Here is a 25,826-nt window from a genome sequence, read left to right as displayed (position 1 = left end):
GCTGCGATGGCTGGGTCATGTAGCCCGCATGCCCAGCCACCGCATGCCGAAACAGCTTTTGTTTGGCCGGATTGAGGGGGCTAAGCGGGCGCGGCACGGGCTAGAGAAGAGATGGAGTGATGTGGTACAGGAGGACGTGGAGCTGAGTGGACTTGCCGATGACTGGTACCAGCGGTGTCAAGATCGGCCTCTGTGGAGGAGGCTCGTGAAGGATGCTACTGGGCAGTTGGAGGCAGTCGCCCTCCAACAACAACGGAGGGCGGAGGAACGACGCTCAGAACAACGAGCGGAGCGCCGGGTGGCTAAAGCACAGCAGGTTGACACAGTAGGGGGCACAGGTGGTGCATCAGCCAGTCATCTCAGTCAGTCGACCCGTGGCACCTGGGTCTGTCCCGTGACCTCCTGCTAGCGGGCGTTCGACACTTCACGTGGCCTCAGGGTGCACATAGCCTGGCACAAGCGTCGTGGTGACGTCACCGCCACTTAGTGGCGAATGGCGGTTGTTGTTGTTGTTGTTGTTGTCTGAGTGTGTGTGTGTCAGTTTGTGTGTCAGTGTGTGTGTGTCAGTGTGTCAGTGTGTGTCTGAGTGACTGAGTGTCTGAGTGAGTGACTGTCTGAGTGAGTGACTGAGTGTCTGAGTACGTGTCTGAGTGACTGAGTGTCTAAGTGAGTGACTGAGTGACTGAGTGAGTGACTGAGTGTCTGAGTACGTGTCTGAGTGACTGAGTGTCTGAGTGACTGAGTGTCTGAGTGAGTGTCTGAGTGAGTGACTGAGTGAGTGACTGTCTGAGTGAGTGTCTGAGTAAGTGTCTGAGTGAGTGACTGAGTGAGTGACTGAGTGTCTGAGTGAGTTTCTGAGTGAGTGGCTGAGTGACTGAGTGAGTGACTGAGTGTCTGAGTGAGTGACTGAGTGTCTGACTGAGTGTCTGAGTGAGTGACTGAGTGAGTGACTGAGTGAGTGACTGAGTGTCCGAGCGAGTGAGCCACTCCCAACGCCCTCACCCGCTGCCCTGGAGTCTCCTCACCCTCCTCCTCACCACCCTACACCTCACCACCCAGCCCCTCCTCACCACCCTACACCTCACAACCCAGCCCCTCCTCACCACCCTACACCTCACCACCCAGCCCCTCCTCACCACCCTACACCTCACCACCCAGCCCCTCCTCACCACCCTACACCTCATCTCCTCCTCCTCCTCACCCTGCATCTCCCCTCCAGCTGGGGTATCTCAGCCATGATGTCGTCTATCTGCTTGAGAATCCGGCACTCCTCCATCCTCTTGAGACTCGCCACCCTCTCCTCCTCCGCCTCCTCCTCCTCCATCTCGTCGCCCGACTTGCAGTCGCCATCATCGGCTGCACTGCGTGATCTCCGTAGTCCCCTCCTCCTCCTCCTCCTCCTCGTCCTCTTCTTCTTCCTCCTCCTCCTCCTCGTCTTCCTCTCCTCCTCCTCGTTCTCCTCCTCGTTGTCCGCCACCTCCCCATCGTCTTGTGCTCTGTCAATGCTCGGCTGCAGGCGACTGACGCAAAACTTCAGCAACAGCCTGCGGACGCCCCCCGTAGACTCCACCACCTCCTCCTCCTCCTCGTCCCTCCGCTCCTTCACCTCGTTACCCTCCACCACCTCCTCCTCGTCCCTCCGCTCCTTCACCTCGTCACCCTCCACCACCTCCTCCGGCGATGAAGACGACGACGACGACGATGCGTCCGAGAACGACCAACAGCTGGACGACGATGACGACGCTCTCTGCTGCCGGTATTGTTGCTGAATTTGTTTCCGTCGCTGCTTCTCCAGGGCGCGACCCCGGCGCCTCCCGGTGGGCGGTGGCGGCGGCTCAGCCAGCGGCCGCGTCATCAGCGAGGAGAAGTGGAACGTCGCCCCACGCGGGGCCGAGCGCCGCTTGCCCGCGACCGCCGCCGCCGCCAGCGGCGGCGGAGGAGAAGGAGGCGGAGGAGGCTTAGGAGGCGGAGGAGCGCGGCAGGTAGAGGAGCCCGGGCAGGGATCGGGATTCGGTCCCGCCGGGCAATCCGCCGCCGCCGCCTCCCGCCGCTTGCTTAGCGACGACTGCCCGGTCAAAACCTCCTCCTCCTCTTCCTCCTCCGCCTTCATCGCCGCCTCGGCCTCCTCTTCCCCTCCTTCTCCTCTCGCTCCGCCTCCTCCTCCGCCCCTCCTGCTGCTCGCCCTCCTGCCCACGCCCTGCCACCAAAAGTCGAAGTGTCTCTTCCACGCCGCACGCGGTCCAAACGCGGCCTCCCTGCGTCTCTCCGCCTCCTCCTCCTCCGCCTCCTCCTCGCCCGCTGCCTCGTCAGCGCCAAGCGCCGGCCCCGACTCTCCGCCGCCGTCTCCGCGCTCCGGGGCGACCCTCGGGCCGATTCCCGGCGTCGGCGTCGTCCGGGCGCCGCCACTGCCGCCGCCGCCGCCACGGAAGCTCTCCTGGGGGGGCGCCGCCGCCGCCGGAGTCTCCCGGCAGCGGCGCCCCCCCTCGAGAGCCCGGAACGTCACGGGGCGACGAAGATGACGGTCGTGGCGGGGAGGCCCCGGCGCGGGCCCCGGCCCCCCAGCGTCGTCGTCGTGGAGCGGGCGAGCGACCTTGGAGGGCGCCGCGTGGGACTCGGCTCCTCCTCCTCCGGCGTCGTCCGCGGAGCGCTTGGGCACCCGGATGGGCCAGGAGGAGCGAGCCCTCACGGAGGGGGCGGCCGTGGCCATGGCCGGGGCCGGGGCCCGGGCCGGGGGAGGCCGTCTGGGAGGCCACTGGTGAGGGGGGAGGGCCGGAGGAGAGGGAGGAGACGCGGGATCAGATTCCAGCATTCAGCACGCAAACGTCCTGGTAGTGGTGGTGGTATTGGTGGTAGCGGTGGTGGTCAGTGATTGTAGTGATGTTGGTAATGGTGGTGGTGATGGTAGTGATTGTAGTGTACGGTAGTAGTGGTGGTGGTGGTATTGGTGGTAGTGATGGTAGTGTATGGTAGTAGTGGTGGTGGTGGTGGTAATGGTGGAAGTGGCGGTAGAAGTGGTGGTGGTGATGGTGCTAGTGGTGGTGGTAGTAGTGGTGGTGTAATGGTGGTGGTAGTGTTGCTGGTAGTAGTGGTGGTAATGGTGGTGGTGGTAGTGATGGTAGTGTATGGTAGTAGTGGTGGTAATGGTGGAAGTGGTGGAAGTGGTGGTGGTGCTAGTGGTGGTGGTAGTAGTGGTGGTGTAATGGTGGTGGTAGTGTTGGTGGTAGTAGTGGTGGTAATGGTGGTGGTGTCCGGCAAAACAACCCCCTACCTCCTTGTGGTGCCGGACGGGCAATGCTGCCGTGGGCAGTGCCGGGGGGGGGGGCCAATTCGGATTGGCCTTTCCCCTCATGGCGTTTGTAACCACCACAGTGGCTAAGTGGGGGCTCTGGACAGGTGTGAAGGGCTGGAAACCCCTCCACCTCCAATTAATTACCACTAAACCACGACCACAACATTTTATAAATAAGCTTGTGCCGGAGGCCCCGGGGGGACAGGCGTCTATGACGTCTCCTGACCAAACCCCATTTGGCGGAGCCAGGAGACTGAATCCTTCCTCTCGGGGCTCCTCCAAAAACAACAAAAAAAACACTACGTGTGGCCACGTGGAATGTTCGAATGCTCACTGCGGAGGAGAGGCTGCCACTCCTCTGTCAAGAGCTGGACCGGTACCGCCTGGATCTCTGTGGTAATAAGGAGGTCCTGTGGACCGGCTCTGGCTCCTGCCACCATGAGGGGTGGACAGTCCTCTATACGGGGCAGGAGACTGCCAAACAACAGGGTGTGGCTCTTTTTCTGAATAAAAGAATGAAGGGCTGTGGGAGCGTGGTGATGAGGTGTGGGAAGCTGTAAGCTCCAGGCTACTTTGGGCTCGCCTTCCCATCAACCACAGGCGAGGAGTGGTGGTCATGGTAACTTATGCCCCCACCAAAGACGAACATCCGTGGAGGGATGCAAGCAAGGCCAATGAGTCAAATGCCTTCTATGACCTCCTGTCACAGGTGCTGGCTAAAGTGGCCCCTCGGGATAGTCATCTTGTTGGGTGACTTCAATGCCCAAGTTAGTCATGATGCTGGCACCTGGTCTGGAGTAATTGGAAGGCATCGGGCAGATCAGCTCAATAACAACGGCAGGAGGCTGCTAAATTTTTGTGCAGCCCATGGGCTTGTAATTACCAACACACTGTTCCGGCATCGGAGCATCCACACCACATCATGGATGCATGCCGGGTCCAAGCAAGAACATCTGCTGGACTACATAGTGACGGAACAGCGAATGCGAGCCCATGTCCTTGACACCAGGACCGACCGTGGAGCTGATCTGCCCACTGACCATCGACTTGTCATCTGTAAGATGCACCTGCAATTCTTCCACTCCGGTGGTGGGTGTACACCCAGGACCCCATTCAAACCCTTAGTGGCATGGTCTCAGCTAGCTGATGAAAGTTACAAACGAGAATTTCATCATCGCTTGCGGCTGGGATTGGCATCGCCTCCCACTCCTCTTGATGTCGAGGGGAAATGGGCGAGGTTTAGGACTGTAGCTCATGTAGTTGCAATGGCTGCTTTGGGTACACGGTCCAGACCTCCCCAGAGACCCTGGCTGACAAGAGGAGGTGTTCAAGCTGGCTGAGAAAAATCGACAGGCCCACTCTCATCGGCTACAGCGTCCCACGTCGGAGAATGAGGAGGCTTACCGCAGCCTTCGCTCGGAGGTTCGGGGAGCCGTGAGGCGCTGCAAGGATGGGTGGTGGTCGCGGGTTGCTGAGGAGATGGAGTCTGCCTCAGTGGCCCGCGATCACAAATCTCTATTTAACTCCATCAAAAAAGTAACCTGCAGCGCCACACCTATTACCGTCATTAGGGGAAAGAACGGTGATCCAATATCCGACCCCCAGGAACAGGTTTGCAGATTTTCTGAGCATTCCTGAGGTCCTGGGAAAGGGGAAATCCCTCAGCCAGGAAAACGTGGGACAAAGTGGGGATGACCCTGCTGAGGTTGCGGTGCCTCAAATATTGGAGGAAGTCACCCACTGTGATTGGCTGGCTGAGGTGCCATCCGTTGAGGACAGCAAGTTGGCACAGTAGGGGGCACAGGTGGTGCATCAGCCAGTCGTCTCAGTCAGTCGACCCGTGGCACCTGGGTCTGCCCCGTGACCTCCTGCCAGCGGGCGTTCGACATTTCACGTGGCCTCAAGGTGCACATGGCCTGGCACAAGCGTCGTGGTGACGTCACCGCCACTTGGTGGCGAACTGCGGTTGTTGTTGTTGACAGTGGAGCTGCTGGTAGTATATTTGGAGTGTGAGTGTCTCTCGCCTCGTGGTCACGTGGATTTGTTTCTGGTTCCTCCGGTTTCCCCCCCTCCAGATTTAGAATTAACATCACGCATTTAAAATATTTAACTGCAATACATTTCCACACGATGAAGTCACTTTGTGTTGAGCTTTCATTTGTGATGGGCAGGTCGCTTGTGAAAAAACGCTACATAGCTCAGTGGTCCTTACCTTGTACAATAAAATAGAAAACTAGTTTATAGTTTAAGAAGAGAGATGAGTTGGATCTGTCACGTGGGTTATTTAAATAAAAAAGGTTATTCGTTTCATCAGGTCATGTGCACAGATTACAAAAACATTTGGAGGGAAAAAAAACCATGCTGGCCGTTATGTGACTTCACCGAAAAAGCCAAAGAGTACGTTATGGTCAAGTTTTATAAAAAAAATTTTTTTAGGATATTTGCTCTTAATGTGCTTACTTTCCCCTAGCACATTCACTGCATTGTCTTGGTGAATGCGAGGCATCGCGTGGTCATAACCCACCGGGGTATTTTCCCCTTAAGCGTCAAGAGATTGACATTCTCAATGGAAATCATTTCAGGTATTCACTGAAAGTGTCAGAGCTGAATGTTCAGGATAAAACTGAACATTCGTGCTAAAGATTGGTGCCATATTGTACGATTATAATTGTGCAAAATGCAACCAAAACACAATTAGCACGGTTAGCTACGTACCGCTACAGTCTACATTATAGACTGCCAGTACACTCACTCAGCTTAATAACCATTACTACAGTCTACATTATAGACTGTCAGTACACTCACCATACTTAATAACCATTACTACAGTCTACATTATAGACTGCCAGTACACTCACCATACTTAATAACCATTACAACAGTCTACATTATAGACTGTCAGTACACTCACCCAGCTGAATAACCAGGCTACAGTCTACATTATAGACTGTCAGTACACTCACTCAGCTTAATAACCATTACTACAGTCTACATTATAGACTGTCAGTACACTCACTCAGGTTAATAACCATTACTAGTCTACATTATAGACTGTCAGTACACTCACCAAGGTTAAGAACCAGGCTACAGTCTACATTATAGACTGTCAGTACACTCACCATACTTAATAACCATTACTACAGTCTACATTATAGACTGTCAGTACACTCACCATAATAAATAACCATTACTACAGTCTACATTATAGACTGCCAGTACACTCACCATACTTAATAACCATTACTACAGTCTACATTATAGACTGTCAGTACACTCATTCAGCTTAATAACCATTACTACAGTCTACATTCTAGACTGTCAGTACACTCACCATACTTAATAACCATTACTACAGTCTACATTATAGACTGTCAGTACACTCACCATACTTAATAACTATTACTACAGTCTACATTATAGACTGTCAGTACACTCACCAAGGTTAAGAACCAGGCTACAGTCTACATTATAGACTGTCAGTACACTCACTCAGGTTAATAACCATTACTACAGTCTACATTATAGACTGTCAGTAAACTCACCATACTTAATAACCATTACTAGTCTACATTATAGACTGTCAGTACACTCACCATAATAAATAACCGTTACTACAGTCTACATTATAGACTGTCAGTACACTCAGCTTAATAACCAGGCTACAGTCTACATTATAGACTGTCAGTAAACTCACCATACTTAATAACCAGGCTACAGTCTACATTATAGACTGTCAGTACACTCACCATACTTAATAACCATTACTACAGCCTACATTATAGACTGTCAGTACACTCACTCAGCTTAATAACCATTACTACAGTCTACATTATAGACTGTCAGTACACTCACCATACTTAATAACCAGGCTTCAGTCGACATTATAGACTGTCAGTACACTCACCATACTTAATAACCATTACTACAGCCTACATTATAGACTGTCAGTACACTCACTCAGCTTAATAACCATTACTACAGTCTACATTATAGACTGTCAGTACACTCACCATACTTAATAACCAGGCTACAGTCTACATTATAGACTGTCAGTACACTCACCATACTTAATAACCATTACTACAGTCTACATTATAGACTGTCAGTACACTCACCCAGCTGAATAACCAGGCTACAGTCTACATTCTAGACTGTCAGTACACTCACCCAGCTGAATAACCAGGCTACAGTCTACATTATAGACTGTCAGTACACTCACCATACTTAATAACTATTACTACAGTCTACATTATAGACTGTCAGTACACGCACCATTCTTAATAACCAGGCTACAGTCTACATTATAGACTGTCAGTACACTCACCCAGCTGAATAACCAGGCTACAGTCTACATTATAGACTGTCAGTACACTCACTCAGCTTAATAACCATTACTACAGTCTACATTATAGACTGTCAGTACACTCACTCAGGTTAATAACCATTACTAGTCTACATTATAGACTGTCAGTACACTCACCCAGCTGAATAACCAGGCTACAGTCTACATTATAGACTGTCAGACCACTCACTCAGGTTAATAACCATTACTACAGTCTACATTATAGACTGTCAGTAAACTCACCATACTTAATAACCATTACTAGTCTACATTATAGACTGTCAGTACACTCACCATAATAAATAACCATTACTACAGTCTACATTATAGACTGTCAGTACACTCAGCTTAATAACCAGGCTACAGTCTACATTATAGACTGTCAGTACACTCACCATACTTAATAACCATTACTACAGCCTACATTATAGACTGTCAGTACACTCACTCAGCTTAATAACCATTACTACAGTCTACATTATAGACTGTCAGTACACTCACCATACTTAATAACCAGGCTTCAGTCGACATTATAGACTGTCAGTACACTCACCATACTTAATAACCATTACTACAGCCTACATTATAGACTGTCAGCACACTCACCCAGCTGAATAACCAGGCTACAGTCTACATTCTAGACTGTCAGTACACTCACCATACTTAATAACCATTACTACAGTCTGCATTATAGACTGTCAGTACACTCACCATTCTTAATAACCAGGCTACAGTCTACATTATAGACTGTTGGTACACTCACCCAGCTGAATAACCAGGCTACAGTCTACATTATAGACTGTCAGTACACTCACTCAGGTTAATAACCATTACTACAGTCTACATTATAGACTGTCAGTAAACTCACCATACTTAATAACCATTACTAGTCTACATTATAGACTGTCAGTACACTCACCATACTTAATAACCATTACTACAGCCTACATTATAGACTGTCAGTACACTCACCCAGCTGAATAACCAGGCTACAGTCTACATTCTAGACTGTCAGTACACTCACCATACTTAATAACCATTACTACAGTCTGCATTATAGACTGTCAGTACACTCACCATACTTAATAACCATTACTAGTCTACATTATAGACTGTCAGTACACTCACCCAGCTGAATAACCAGGCTACAGTCTACATTATAGACTGTTGGTACACTCACCCAGCTGAATAACCAGGCTACAGTCTACATTATAGACTGTCAGTACACTCACTCAGGTTAATAACCATTACTACAGTCTACATTATAGACTGTCAGTAAACTCACCATACTTAATAACCATTACTAGTCTACATTATAGACTGTCAGTACACTCACTCAGCTTAATAACCATTACTACAGTCTACATTATAGACTGTCAGTACACTCACCATACTTAATAACCAGGCTTCAGTCTACATTATAGACTGTCAGTACACTCACCATACTTAATAACCATTACTACAGCCTACATTATAGACTGTCAGTACACTCACCCAGCTGAATAACCAGGCTACAGTCTACATTCTAGACTGTCAGTACACTCACCATACTTAATAACCATTACTACAGTCTGCATTATAGACTGTCAGTACACTCACCATACTTAATAACCATTACTAGTCTACATTATAGACTGTCAGTACACTCACCCAGCTGAATAACCAGGCTACAGTCTACATTATAGACTGTCAGTACACTCACTCAGGTTAATAACCATTACTACAGTCTACATTATAGACTGTCAGTAAACTCACCATACTTAATAACCATTACTAGTCTACATTATAGACTGTCAGTACACTCACCATAATAAATAACCATTACTACAGTCTACATTATAGACTGTCAGTACACTCAGCTTAATAACCATTACTACAGCCTACATTATAGACTGTCAGTACACTCACTCAGCTTAATAACCATTACTACAGTCTACATTATAGACTGTCAGTACACTCACCATACTTAATAACCATTACTACAGTCTACATTATAGACTGCCAGTACACTCACCATACTTAATAACCATTACTACAGTCTACATTATAGACTGCCAGTACACTCACCATACTTAATAACCATTACAACAGTCTACATTATAGACTGTCAGTACACTCACCCAGCTGAATAACCAGGCTACAGTCTACATTATAGACTGTCAGTACACTCACTCAGCTTAATAACCATTACTACAGTCTACATTATAGACTGTCAGTACACTCACTCAGGTTAATAACCATTACTAGTCTACATTATAGACTGTCAGTACACTCACCAAGGTTAAGAACCAGGCTACAGTCTACATTATAGACTGTCAGTACACTCACCATACTTAATAACCATTACTACAGTCTACATTATAGACTGTCAGTACACTCACCATAATAAATAACCATTACTACAGTCTACATTATAGACTGCCAGTACACTCACCATACTTAATAACCATTACTACAGTCTACATTATAGACTGTCAGTACACTCACCAAGGTTAAGAACCAGGCTACAGTCTACATTATAGACTGTCAGTACACTCACTCAGGTTAATAACCATTACTACAGTCTACATTATAGACTGTCAGTAAACTCACCATACTTAATAACCATTACTAGTCTACATTATAGACTGTCAGTACACTCACCATAATAAATAACCGTTACTACAGTCTACATTATAGACTGTCAGTACACTCAGCTTAATAACCAGGCTACAGTCTACATTATAGACTGTCAGTAAACTCACCATACTTAATAACCAGGCTACAGTCTACATTATAGACTGTCAGTACACTCACCATACTTAATAACCATTACTACAGCCTACATTATAGACTGTCAGTACACTCACTCAGCTTAATAACCATTACTACAGTCTACATTATAGACTGTCAGTACACTCACCATACTTAATAACCAGGCTTCAGTCGACATTATAGACTGTCAGTACACTCACCATACTTAATAACCAGGCTACAGTCTACATTATAGACTGTCAGTATACTCACCATACTTAATAACCATTACTACAGTCTACATTATAGACTGTCAGTACACTCACCCAGCTGAATAACCAGGCTACAGTCTACATTCTAGACTGTCAGTACACTCACCCAGCTGAATAACCAGGCTACAGTCTACATTATAGACTGTCAGTACACTCACCATACTTAATAACTATTACTACAGTCTACATTATAGACTGTCAGTACACGCACCATTCTTAATAACCAGGCTACAGTCTACATTATAGACTGTCAGTACACTCACCCAGCTGAATAACCAGGCTACAGTCTACATTATAGACTGTCAGTACACTCACTCAGCTTAATAACCATTACTACAGTCTACATTATAGACTGTCAGTACACTCACTCAGGTTAATAACCATTACTAGTCTACATTATAGACTGTCAGTACACTCACCCAGCTGAATAACCAGGCTACAGTCTACATTATAGACTGTCAGACCACTCACTCAGGTTAATAACCATTACTACAGTCTACATTATAGACTGTCAGTAAACTCACCATACTTAATAACCATTACTAGTCTACATTATAGACTGTCAGTACACTCACCATAATAAATAACCATTACTACAGTCTACATTATAGACTGTCAGTACACTCAGCTTAATAACCAGGCTACAGTCTACATTATAGACTGTCAGTACACTCACCATACTTAATAACCATTACTACAGCCTACATTATAGACTGTCAGTACACTCACTCAGCTTAATAACCATTACTACAGTCTACATTATAGACTGTCAGTACACTCACCATACTTAATAACCAGGCTTCAGTCGACATTATAGACTGTCAGTACACTCACCATACTTAATAACCATTACTACAGCCTACATTATAGACTGTCAGCACACTCACCCAGCTGAATAACCAGGCTACAGTCTACATTCTAGACTGTCAGTACACTCACCATACTTAATAACCATTACTACAGTCTGCATTATAGACTGTCAGTACACTCACCATTCTTAATAACCAGGCTACAGTCTACATTATAGACTGTTGGTACACTCACCCAGCTGAATAACCAGGCTACAGTCTACATTATAGACTGTCAGTACACTCACTCAGGTTAATAACCATTACTACAGTCTACATTATAGACTGTCAGTAAACTCACCATACTTAATAACCATTACTAGTCTACATTATAGACTGTCAGTACACTCACTCAGCTTAATAACCATTACTACAGTCTACATTATAGACTGTCAGTACACTCACCATACTTAATAACCAGGCTTCAGTCTACATTATAGACTGTCAGTACACTCACCATACTTAATAACCATTACTACAGCCTACATTATAGACTGTCAGTACACTCACCCAGCTGAATAACCAGGCTACAGTCTACATTCTAGACTGTCAGTACACTCACCATACTTAATAACCATTACTACAGTCTGCATTATAGACTGTCAGTACACTCACCATACTTAATAACCATTACTAGTCTACATTATAGACTGTCAGTACACTCACCCAGCTGAATAACCAGGCTACAGTCTACATTATAGACTGTTGGTACACTCACCCAGCTGAATAACCAGGCTACAGTCTACATTATAGACTGTCAGTACACTCACTCAGGTTAATAACCATTACTACAGTCTACATTATAGACTGTCAGTAAACTCACCATACTTAATAACCATTACTAGTCTACATTATAGACTGTCAGTACACTCACTCAGCTTAATAACCATTACTACAGTCTACATTATAGACTGTCAGTACACTCACCATACTTAATAACCAGGCTTCAGTCTACATTATAGACTGTCAGTACACTCACCATACTTAATAACCATTACTACAGCCTACATTATAGACTGTCAGTACACTCACCCAGCTGAATAACCAGGCTACAGTCTACATTCTAGACTGTCAGTACACTCACCATACTTAATAACCATTACTACAGTCTGCATTATAGACTGTCAGTACACTCACCATACTTAATAACCATTACTAGTCTACATTATAGACTGTCAGTACACTCACCCAGCTGAATAACCAGGCTACAGTCTACATTATAGACTGTCAGTACACTCACCATACTTAATAACCATTACTACAGTCTACATTATAGACTGTCAGTACACTCACCATAATAAATAACCATTACTACAGTCTACATTATAGACTGTCAGTACACTCAGCTTAATAACCATTACTACAGCCTACATTATAGACTGTCAGTACACTCACTCAGCTTAATAACCATTACTACAGTCTACATTATAGACTGTCAGTACACTCACCATACTTAATAACCATTACTACAGTCTACATTATAGACTGCCAGTACACTCACCATACTTAATAACCATTACTACAGTCTACATTATAGACTGCCAGTACACTCACCATACTTAATAACCATTACAACAGTCTACATTATAGACTGTCAGTACACTCACCCAGCTGAATAACCAGGCTACAGTCTACATTATAGACTGTCAGTACACTCACTCAGCTTAATAACCATTACTACAGTCTACATTATAGACTGTCAGTACACTCACTCAGGTTAATAACCATTACTAGTCTACATTATAGACTGTCAGTACACTCACCAAGGTTAAGAACCAGGCTACAGTCTACATTATAGACTGTCAGTACACTCACCATACTTAATAACCATTACTACAGTCTACATTATAGACTGTCAGTACACTCACCATAATAAATAACCATTACTACAGTCTACATTATAGACTGCCAGTACACTCACCATACTTAATAACCATTACTACAGTCTACATTATAGACTGTCAGTACACTCATTCAGCTTAATAACCATTACTACAGTCTACATTCTAGACTGTCAGTACACTCACCATACTTAATAACCATTACTACAGTCTACATTATAGACTGTCAGTACACTCACCATACTTAATAACTATTACTACAGTCTACATTATAGACTGTCAGTACACTCACCAAGGTTAAGAACCAGGCTACAGTCTACATTATAGACTGTCAGTACACTCACTCAGGTTAATAACCATTACTACAGTCTACATTATAGACTGTCAGTAAACTCACCATACTTAATAACCATTACTAGTCTACATTATAGACTGTCAGTACACTCACCATAATAAATAACCGTTACTACAGTCTACATTATAGACTGTCAGTACACTCAGCTTAATAACCAGGCTACAGTCTACATTATAGACTGTCAGTAAACTCACCATACTTAATAACCAGGCTACAGTCTACATTATAGACTGTCAGTACACTCACCATACTTAATAACCATTACTACAGCCTACATTATAGACTGTCAGTACACTCACTCAGCTTAATAACCATTACTACAGTCTACATTATAGACTGTCAGTACACTCACCATACTTAATAACCAGGCTTCAGTCGACATTATAGACTGTCAGTACACTCACCATACTTAATAACCATTACTACAGCCTACATTATAGACTGTCAGTACACTCACTCAGCTTAATAACCATTACTACAGTCTACATTATAGACTGTCAGTACACTCACCATACTTAATAACCAGGCTACAGTCTACATTATAGACTGTCAGTATACTCACCATACTTAATAACCATTACTACAGTCTACATTATAGACTGTCAGTACACTCACCCAGCTGAATAACCAGGCTACAGTCTACATTCTAGACTGTCAGTACACTCACCCAGCTGAATAACCAGGCTACAGTCTACATTATAGACTGTCAGTACACTCACCATACTTAATAACTATTACTACAGTCTACATTATAGACTGTCAGTACACGCACCATTCTTAATAACCAGGCTACAGTCTACATTATAGACTGTCAGTACACTCACCCAGCTGAATAACCAGGCTACAGTCTACATTATAGACTGTCAGTACACTCACTCAGCTTAATAACCATTACTACAGTCTACATTATAGACTGTCAGTACACTCACTCAGGTTAATAACCATTACTAGTCTACATTATAGACTGTCAGTACACTCACCCAGCTGAATAACCAGGCTACAGTCTACATTATAGACTGTCAGACCACTCACTCAGGTTAATAACCATTACTACAGTCTACATTATAGACTGTCAGTAAACTCACCATACTTAATAACCATTACTAGTCTACATTATAGACTGTCAGTACACTCACCATAATAAATAACCATTACTACAGTCTACATTATAGACTGTCAGTACACTCAGCTTAATAACCAGGCTACAGTCTACATTATAGACTGTCAGTACACTCACCATACTTAATAACCATTACTACAGCCTACATTATAGACTGTCAGTACACTCACTCAGCTTAATAACCATTACTACAGTCTACATTATAGACTGTCAGTACACTCACCATACTTAATAACCAGGCTTCAGTCGACATTATAGACTGTCAGTACACTCACCATACTTAATAACCATTACTACAGCCTACATTATAGACTGTCAGTACACTCACCCAGCTGAATAACCAGGCTACAGTCTACATTCTAGACTGTCAGTACACTCACCATACTTAATAACCATTACTACAGTCTGCATTATAGACTGTCAGTACACTCACCATTCTTAATAACCAGGCTACAGTCTACATTATAGACTGTTGGTACACTCACCCAGCTGAATAACCAGGCTACAGTCTACATTATAGACTGTCAGTACACTCACTCAGGTTAATAACCATTACTACAGTCTACATTATAGACTGTCAGTAAACTCACCATACTTAATAACCATTACTAGTCTACATTATAGACTGTCAGTACACTCACTCAGCTTAATAACCATTACTACAGTCTACATTATAGACTGTCAGTACACTCACCATACTTAATAACCAGGCTTCAGTCTACATTATAGACTGTCAGTACACTCACCATACTTAATAACCATTACTACAGCCTACATTATAGACTGTCAGTACACTCACCCAGCTGAATAACCAGGCTACAGTCTACATTCTAGACTGTCAGTACACTCACCATACTTAATAACCATTACTACAGTCTGCATTATAGACTGTCAGTACACTCACCATACTTAATAACCATTACTAGTCTACATTATAGACTGTCAGTACACTCACCCAGCTGAATAACCAGGCTACAGTCTACATTATAGACTGTTGGTACACTCACCCAGCTGAATAACCAGGCTACAGTCTACATTATAGACTGTCAGTACACTCACTCAGGTTAATAACCATTACTACAGTCTACATTATAGACTGTCAGTAAACTCACCATACTTAATAACCATTACTAGTCTACATTATAGACTGTCAGTACACTCACTCAGCTTAATAACCATTACTACAGTCTACATTATAGACTGTCAGTACACTCACCATACTTAATAACCAGGCTTCAGTCTACATTATAGACTGTCAGTACACTCACCATACTTAATAACCATTACTACAGCCTACATTATAGACTGTCAGTACACTCACCCAGCTGAATAACCAGGCTACAGTCTACATTCTAGACTGTCAGTACACTCACCATACTTAATAACCATTACTACAGTCTGCATTATAGACTGTCAGTACACTCACCATACTTAATAACCATTACTAGTCTACATTATAGACTGTCAGTACACTCACCCAGCTGAATAACCAGGCTACAGTCTACATTATAGACTGTCAGTACACTCACTCAGCTTAATAACCATTACTACAGTCTACATTATAGACTGTCAGTACACTCACCATACTTAATAACCAGGCTTCAGTCTACATTATAGACTGTCAGTACACTCACCATACTTAATAACCATTACTACAGTCTACATTATAGACTGTCAGTACACTCACCATACTTAATAACCAGGCTTCAGTCTACATTATAGACTGTCAGTACACTCACCATACTTAATAACCATTACTACAGCCTACATTATAGACTGTCAGTACACTCACTCAGCTTAATAACCATTACTACAGTCTACATTATAGACTGTCAGTACACTCACCGTACTTAACAACCAGGCTACAGTCTACATTATAGACTGTCAGTACACTCACCATACTTAATAACCATTACTACAGTCTACATTATAGACTGTCAGTACACTCACCCAGCTGAATAACCAGGCTACAGTCTACATTCTAGACTGTCAGTACACTCACCATACTTAATAACCATTACTACAGTCTACATTATAGACTGTCAGTACACTCACCATACTTAATAACCAGGCTACAGTCTACATTATAGACTGTCAGTACACTCACCCAGCTGAATAACCAGGCTACAGTCTACATTATAGACTGTCAGTACACTCACTCAGCTTAATAACCATTACTACAGTCTACATTATAGACTGTCAGTACACTCACTCAGGTTAATAACCATTACTAGTCTACATTATAGACTGTCAGTACACTCACCAAGGTTAAGAACCAGGCTACAGTCTACATTATAGACTGTCAGTACACTCACCATACTTAATAACCATTACTACAGTCTACATTATAGACTGTCAGTACACTCACCATACTTAATAACCAGGCTTCAGTCTACATTATAGACTGTCAGTACACTCACCATACTTAATAACCATTACTACAGCCTACATTATAGACTGTCAGTACACTCACTCAGCTTAATAACCATTACTACAGTCTACATTATAGACTGTCAGTACACTCACCGTACTTAACAACCAGGCTACAGTCTACATTATAGACTGTCAGTACACTCACCATACTTAATAACCATTACTACAGTCTACATTATAGACTGTCAGTACACTCACCCAGCTGAATAACCAGGCTACAGTCTACATTCTAGACTGTCAGTACACTCACCATACTTAATAACCATTACTACAGTCTACATTATAGACTGTCAGTACACTCACCATACTTAATAACCAGGCTACAGTCTACATTATAGACTGTCAGTACACTCACCCAGCTGAATAACCAGGCTACAGTCTACATTATAGACTGTCAGTACACTCACTCAGCTTAATAACCATTACTACAGTCTACATTATAGACTGTCAGTACACTCACTCAGGTTAATAACCATTACTAGTCTACATTATAGACTGTCAGTACACTCACCAAGGTTAAGAACCAGGCTACAGTCTACATTATAGACTGTCAGTACACTCACCATACTTAATAACCATTACTACAGTTTACATTATAGACTGTCAGTACACTCACCATAATAAATAACCATTACTACAGTCTACATTATAGACTGTCAGTACACTCAGCTTAATAACCAGGCTACAGTCTACATTATAGACTGTCAGTACACTAACTCAGCTTAATAACCATTACTACAGTCTACATTATAGACTGTCAGTACACTCACCATACTTAATAACCAGGCTACAGTCTACATTATAGACTGTCAGTACACTCATCCAGCTGAATAACCAGGCTACAGTCTACATTATAGACTGTCAGTACACTCACTCAGGTTAATAACCATTACTAGTCTACATTATAGACTGTCAGTACACTCACCAAGGTTAAGAACCAGGCTACAGTCTACATTATAGACTGTCAGTACACTCACTCAGGTTAATAACCATTACTACAGTCTACATTATAGACTGTCAGTAAACTCACCATACTTAATAACCATTACTACAGTCTACATTATAGACTGTCAGTACACTCACCATAATAAATAACCATTACTACAGTCTACATTATAGACTGTCAGTACACTCAGCTTAATAACCAGGCTACAGTCTACATTATAGACTGTCAGTACACTCACTCAGCTTAATAACCATTACTACAGTCTACATTATAGACTGTCAGTACACTCTCCATACTTAATAACCATTACTACAGTCTACATTATAGACTGTCAGTAAACTCACTCAGGTTAATAACCATTACTACAGTCTACATTATAGACTGTCAGTACACTCACCATACTTAATAACCATTACTACAGTCTACATTATAGACTGTCAGTACACTCACCATAATAAATAACCATTACTACAGTCTACATTATAGACTGTCAGTACACTCAGCTTAATAACCAGGCTACAGTCTACATTATAGACTGTCAGTACACTCACTCAGCTTAATAACCATTACTACAGTCTACATTATAGACTGTCAGTACACTCTCCATACTTAATAACCATTACTACAGTCTACATTATAGACTGTCAGTAAACTCACTCAGGTTAATAACCATTACTACAGTCTACATTATAGACTGTCAGTACACTCACCATACTTAACCATTACTACAGTCTACATTATAGACTGTCAGTACACTCACCATACTTAATAACCAGGCTACAGTCTACATTATAGACTGTCAGCACACTCACCATACTTAATAACCATTACAACAGTCTACATTATAGACTGTCAGTACACTCACCATACTTAATAACCATTACTACAGTCTACATTATAGACTGTCAGTACACTCACCATACTTAATAACCATTACTACAGTCTACATTATAGACTGTCAGTACACTCACCATACTTAATAACCATTACTACAGTCTACATTATAGACTTTCAGTACACTCACCCAGCTTAATAACCAGGCTACAGTCTACATTATAGACTGCTAGTACACTCACTCAGCTTAATAACCATTACTACAGTCTACATTATAGACTGTCAGTACACTCACCATACTTAATAACCATTACTACAGTCTACATTAAAGACTATCAGTACACTCACCATACTTAATAACCATTACTACAGTCTACATTATAGACTGTCAGTACACTCACCCAGAATTAATAACCATTACTACAGTCTACATTATAGACTCTCAGTACACTCACCATACTTAATAACCAGGCTACAGTTTACATTATAGACTGTCAGTACACTCACCATACTTAATAACCAGGCTACAGTCTACATTATAGACTCTCAGTACACTCACCATACTTAATAACCATTACTACAGTCTACATTATAGACTGTCAGTACACTCACCATACTTAATAACCATTACTACAGTCTACATTATAGACTGTCAGTACACTCACCATACTTAATAACCATTACTACAGTCTACATTATAGACTGTCAGTACACTCACCCAGAATTAATAACCATTACTACAGTCTACATTATAGACTCTCAGTACACTCACCATACTTAATAACCAGGCTACAGTTTACATTATAGACTGTCAGTACACTCACCATACTTAATAACCAGGCTACAGTCTACATTATAGACTCTCAGTACACTCACCATACTTAATAACCATTACTACAGTCTACATTATAAACTGTCAGTACACTCACTCAGCTTAATAACCATTACTACAGTCTACATTATAGACTCTCAGTACACTCACCATACTTAATAACCAGGCTACAGTTTACATTATAGACTGTCAGTACACTCACCATACTTAATAACCAGGCTACAGACTACATTATAGACTGTCAGTACACTCACCATACTTAATAACCATTACTACAGTCTACATTATAGACTGTCAGTACACTCTGGTTAATAACCATTACTACAGTCTACATTATAGACTGTCAGTACACTCACCATACTTAATAACCATTACTACAGTCTACATTATAGACTGTCAGTACACTCACCATACTTAATAACCATTACTACAGTCTACATTATAGACTGTCAGTACACTCACCATACTTAATAACCATTACTACAGTCTACATTATAGACTTTCAGTACACTCACCCAGCTTAATAACCAGGCTACAGTCTACATTATAGACTGTCAGTACACTCACCATACTTAATAACCATTACTACAGTCTACATTATAGACTGTCAGTACACTCACCATACTTAATAACCATTACTACAGTCTACATTATAGACTGTCAGTACACTCACTCAGGTTAATAACCATTACTAGTCTACATTATAGACTGTCAGTACACTCACCATACTTAATAACCATTACTACAGTCTACATTATAGACTGTCAGTACACTCACCATACTTAATAACCATTACTACAGTCTACATTATAGACTGTCAGTACACTCACCATACTTAATAACCATTACTACAGTCTACATTATAGACTTTCAGTACACTCACCCAGCTTAATAACCAGGCTACAGTCTACATTATAGACTGTCAGTACACTCACCCAGCTGAATAACCAGGCTACAGTCTACATTATAGACTGTCAGTACACTCACTCAGCTTAATAACCATTACTACAGTCTACATTATAGACTGTCAGTACACTCACTCAGGTTAATAACCATTACTAGTCTACATTATAGACTGTCAGTACACTCACCAAGGTTAAGAACCAGGCTACAGTCTACATTATAGACTGTCAGTACACTCACCATACTTAATAACCATTACTACAGTCTACATTATAGACTGTCAGTACACTCACCATAATAACCATTACTACAGTCTACATTATAGACTGTCAGTACACTCAGCTTAATAACCAGGCTACAGTCTACATTATAGACTGTCAGTACACTAACTCAGCTTAATAACCATTACTACAGTCTACATTATAGACTGTCAGTACACTCACCATACTTAATAACCAGGCTACAGTCTACATTATAGACTGTCAGTACACTCATCCAGCTGAATAACCAGGCTACAGTCTACATTATAGACTGTCAGTACACTCACTCAGGTTAATAACCATTACTAGTCTACATTATAGACTGTCAGTACACTCACCAAGGTTAAGAACCAGGCTACAGTCTACATTATAGACTGTCAGTACACTCACTCAGGTTAATAACCATTACTACAGTCTACATTATAGACTGTCAGTAAACTCACCATACTTAATAACCATTACTACAGTCTACATTATAGACTGTCAGTACACTCACCATAATAAATAACCATTACTACAGTCTACATTATAGACTGTCAGTACACTCAGCTTAATAACCAGGCTACAGTCTACATTATAGACTGTCAGTACACTCACTCAGCTTAATAACCATTACTACAGTCTACATTATAGACTGTCAGTACACTCTCCATACTTAATAACCATTACTACAGTCTACATTATAGACTGTCAGTAAACTCACTCAGGTTAATAACCATTACTACAGTCTACATTATAGACTGTCAGTACACTCACCATACTTAATAACCATTACTACAGTCTACATTATAGACTGTCAGTACACTCACCATAATAAATAACCATTACTACAGTCTACATTATAGACTGTCAGTACACTCAGCTTAATAACCAGGCTACAGTCTACATTATAGACTGTCAGTACACTCACTCAGCTTAATAACCATTACTACAGTCTACATTATAGACTGTCAGTACACTCTGGTTAATAACCATTACTACAGTCTACATTATAGACTGTCAGTACACTCACCATACTTAATAACCATTACTACAGTCTACATTATAGACTGTCAGTACACTCACCATACTTAATAACCATTACTACAGTCTACATTATAGACTGTAAGTACACTCACCATACTTAATAACCATTACTACAGTCTACATTATAGACTTTCAGTACACTCACCCAGCTTAATAACCAGGCTACAGTCTACATTATAGACTGCTAGTACACTCACTCAGCTTAATAACCATTACTACAGTCTACATTATAGACTGTCAGTACACTCACCATACTTAATAACCATTACTACAGTCTACATTAAAGACTATCAGTACACTCACCATACTTAATAACCATTACTACAGTCTACATTATAGACTGTCAGTACACTCACCCAGAATTAATAACCATTACTACAGTCTACATTATAGACTCTCAGTACACTCACCATACTTAATAACCAGGCTACAGTTTGCATTATAGACTGTCAGTACACTCACCATACTTAATAACCATTACTACAGTCTACATTATAGACTGTCAGTACAGTCACCATACTTAATAACCATTACTACAGTCTACATTATAGACTATCAGTACACTCACCATACTTAATAACCATTACTACAGTCTACATTATAGACTGTCAGTACACTCACCCAGAATTAATAACCATTACTACAGTCTACATTATAGACTCTCAGTACACTCACCATACTTAATAACCAGGCTACAGTTTACATTATAGACTGTCAGTACACTCACCATACTTAATAACCAGGCTACAGTCTACATTATAGACTCTCAGTACACTCACCATACTTAATAACCATTACTACAGTCTACATTATAAACTGTCAGTACACTCACTCAGCTTAATAACCATTACTACAGTCTACATTATAAACTGTCAGTACACTCACTCAGCTTAATAACCATTACTACAGTCTACATTATAGACTGTCAGTACACTCACCATACTTAATAACCATTACTACAGTCTACATTATAGACTTTCAGTACTCACCCAGCTTAATAACCAGGCTACAGTCTACATTATAGACTGCTAGTACACTCACTCAGCTTAATAACCATTACTACAGTCTACATTATAGACTGTCAGTACACTCACCATACTTAATAACCATTACTACAGTCTACATTAAAGACTATCAGTACACTCACCATACTTAATAACCATTACTACAGTCTACATTATAGACTGTCAGTACACTCACCCAGAATTAATAACCATTACTACAGTCTACATTATAGACTCTCAGTACACTCACCATACTTAATAACCAGGCTACAGTTTGCATTATAGGCTGTCAGTACACTCACCATACTTAATAACCATTACTACAGTCTACATTATAGACTGTCAGTACACTCACCATACTTAATAACCATTACTACAGTCTACATTATAGACTGTCAGTACACTCACCATACTTAATAACCATTACTACAGTCTACATTATAGACTATCAGTACACTCACCATACTTAATAACCAGGCTACAGTCTACATTATAGACTGTCAGTACACTCACCATACTTAATAACCAGGCTACAGTCTACATTATAGCCTGTCAGTACACTCACAATACTTAATAACCATTACTACAGTCTACATTATAGACTGTCAGTACACTCACCATACTTAATAACCAGGCTACAGACTACATTATAGACTGTCAGTACACTCACCATACTTAATAACCATTACTACAGTCTACATTATAGACTGTCAGTACACTCTGGTTAATAACCATTACTACAGTCTACATTATAGACTGTCAGTACACTCACCATACTTAATAACCATTACTACAGTCTACATTATAGACTGTCAGTACACTCACCATACTTAATAACCATTACTACAGTCTACATTATAGACTGTCAGTACACTCACCATACTTAATAACCATTACTACAGTCTACATTAAAGACTATCAGTACACTCACCATACTTAATAACCATTACTACAGTCTACATTATAGACTGTCAGTACACTCACCCAGAATTAATAACCATTACTACAGTCTACATTATAGACTCTCAGTACACTCACCATACTTAATAACCAGGCTACAGTTTGCATTATAGACTGTCAGTACACTCACCATACTTAATAACCAGGCTACAGTCTACATTATAGACTCTCAGTACACTCACCATACTTAATAACCATTACTACAGTCTACATTATAGACTGTCAGTACACTCACCATACTTAATAACCATTACTACAGTCTACATTATAGACTGTCAGTACACTCACCATACTTAATAACCATTACTACAGTCTACATTATAGACTATCAGTACACTCACCATACTTAATAACCATTACTACAGTCTACATTATAGACTGTCAGTACACTCACCCAGAATTAATAACCATTACTACAGTCTACATTATAGACTCTCAGTACACTCACCATACTTAATAACCAGGCTACAGTTTACATTATAGACTGTCAGTACACTCACCATACTTAATAACCAGGCTACAGACTACATTATAGACTGTCAGTACACTCACCATACTTAATAACCATTACTACAGTCTACATTATAGACTGTCAGTACACTCTGGTTAATAACCATTACTACAGTCTACATTATAGACTGTCAGTACACTCACCATACTTAATAACCATTACTACAGTCTACATTATAGACTGTCAGTACACTCACCATACTTAATAACCATTACTACAGTCTACATTATAGACTGTCAGTACACTCACCATACTTAATAACCATTACTACAGTCTACATTATAGACTGTCAGTACACTCTGGTTAATAACCATTACTACAGTCTACATTCGTGTAGGAACAACCACAAAGCACACAGATGTAGTTTTATATCACTCCCATTGTTTCCCTCCACGATGTCTCCTTTAAGCAATAAATGACTCGCGGGGTGTAAAGAAAACAGTCATCTCGACGAATACTGGCACATCTTATGCCCCTCACGAGGTAAACTATTCACAAATTAAATCGTTTGTATTTTGTCAATGACCATAGCCTCAGCACTGCCCCATAGACTCAGCACTGTCCCATAGACTCAACACTGCCCCATAGACTCAACACTGTCCCATAGACTCAGCACTGCCCCATAGACTCAGCACTGTCCCATAGACTCAGCACTGTCCCATAGACTCAGCACTGTCCCATAGACTCAGCACTGCCCCATAGACTCAGCACTGTCCCATAGACTCAGCACTGTCCCATAGACTCAGCACTGCCCCATAGACCCACCACTGTCCCATAGATTCAGCACTGTCCCATAGACTCAGCACTGTCCCATAGACTCAACACTGTCCCATAGACTCAGCACTGTCCCATAGACTCAACACTGTCCCATAGACTCAGCACTGTCCCATAGACTCAGCACTGTCCCATAGACTCAGCACTGTGCCATAGACTCAGCACTGTCCCATAGACTCAGCACTGTCCCATAGACTCATCACTGTGCCATAGACTCAGCACTGCCCCATAGACTCAACACTGTCCCCATAGACTCAGCACTGCCCCATAGACTCAGCACTGTCCCATAGACTCATCACTGCCCATAAACTCAACAGTGCATTTGTAAACTATCTGCGAATCACGGGCTGGACATTTGAGGCCACTTTTTACCTCACGTTTTCCCTCACGAGAGGCGATCTCGCACCCCTGGGGGGTCGTCATCGTCGTTAATTTCTGCTCCGAAATAAAAAAAATATCAAAACCGCACCTCACGACTTTAAAAACGGCGCCTGGCCGAGGAAAAGGAGTCACAAAAAATTTGGCGGGAAAAACATATCACGT

At 42.1% G+C, this 25,826-nt stretch overlaps 1 protein-coding gene across 1 annotated transcript; it reads right to left on the bottom strand.

Moving 5' to 3' along the window:
* Positions 1 to 1,180: 1,180 nt before the first annotated feature.
* Positions 1,181 to 25,797, bottom strand: LOC142917116 (uncharacterized). Its single transcript, XM_076061809.1, has 2 exons — positions 25,656 to 25,797; positions 1,181 to 2,752 (listed from the first exon to the last, which is right to left on the bottom strand). The coding sequence occupies exons 1-2, from the start codon at positions 25,704 to 25,706 to the stop codon at positions 1,181 to 1,183; spliced, it is 1,623 nt and encodes a 540-aa protein (XP_075917924.1). The 5' UTR covers positions 25,707 to 25,797.
* Between the last annotated feature and the right edge of the window lie 29 nt (positions 25,798 to 25,826).

Source organism: Petromyzon marinus, unplaced genomic scaffold, assembly GCF_048934315.1.
Source record: "Petromyzon marinus isolate PM22_M1 ecotype Great Lakes invasive population unplaced genomic scaffold, UKy_Petmar_22M1.pri1.0 PM_G_Scaffold_42, whole genome shotgun sequence".
Lineage (NCBI taxonomy): Eukaryota > Metazoa > Chordata > Hyperoartia > Petromyzontiformes > Petromyzontidae > Petromyzon > Petromyzon marinus.
This window is presented reverse-complemented; position numbering and strand designations above follow the sequence as displayed.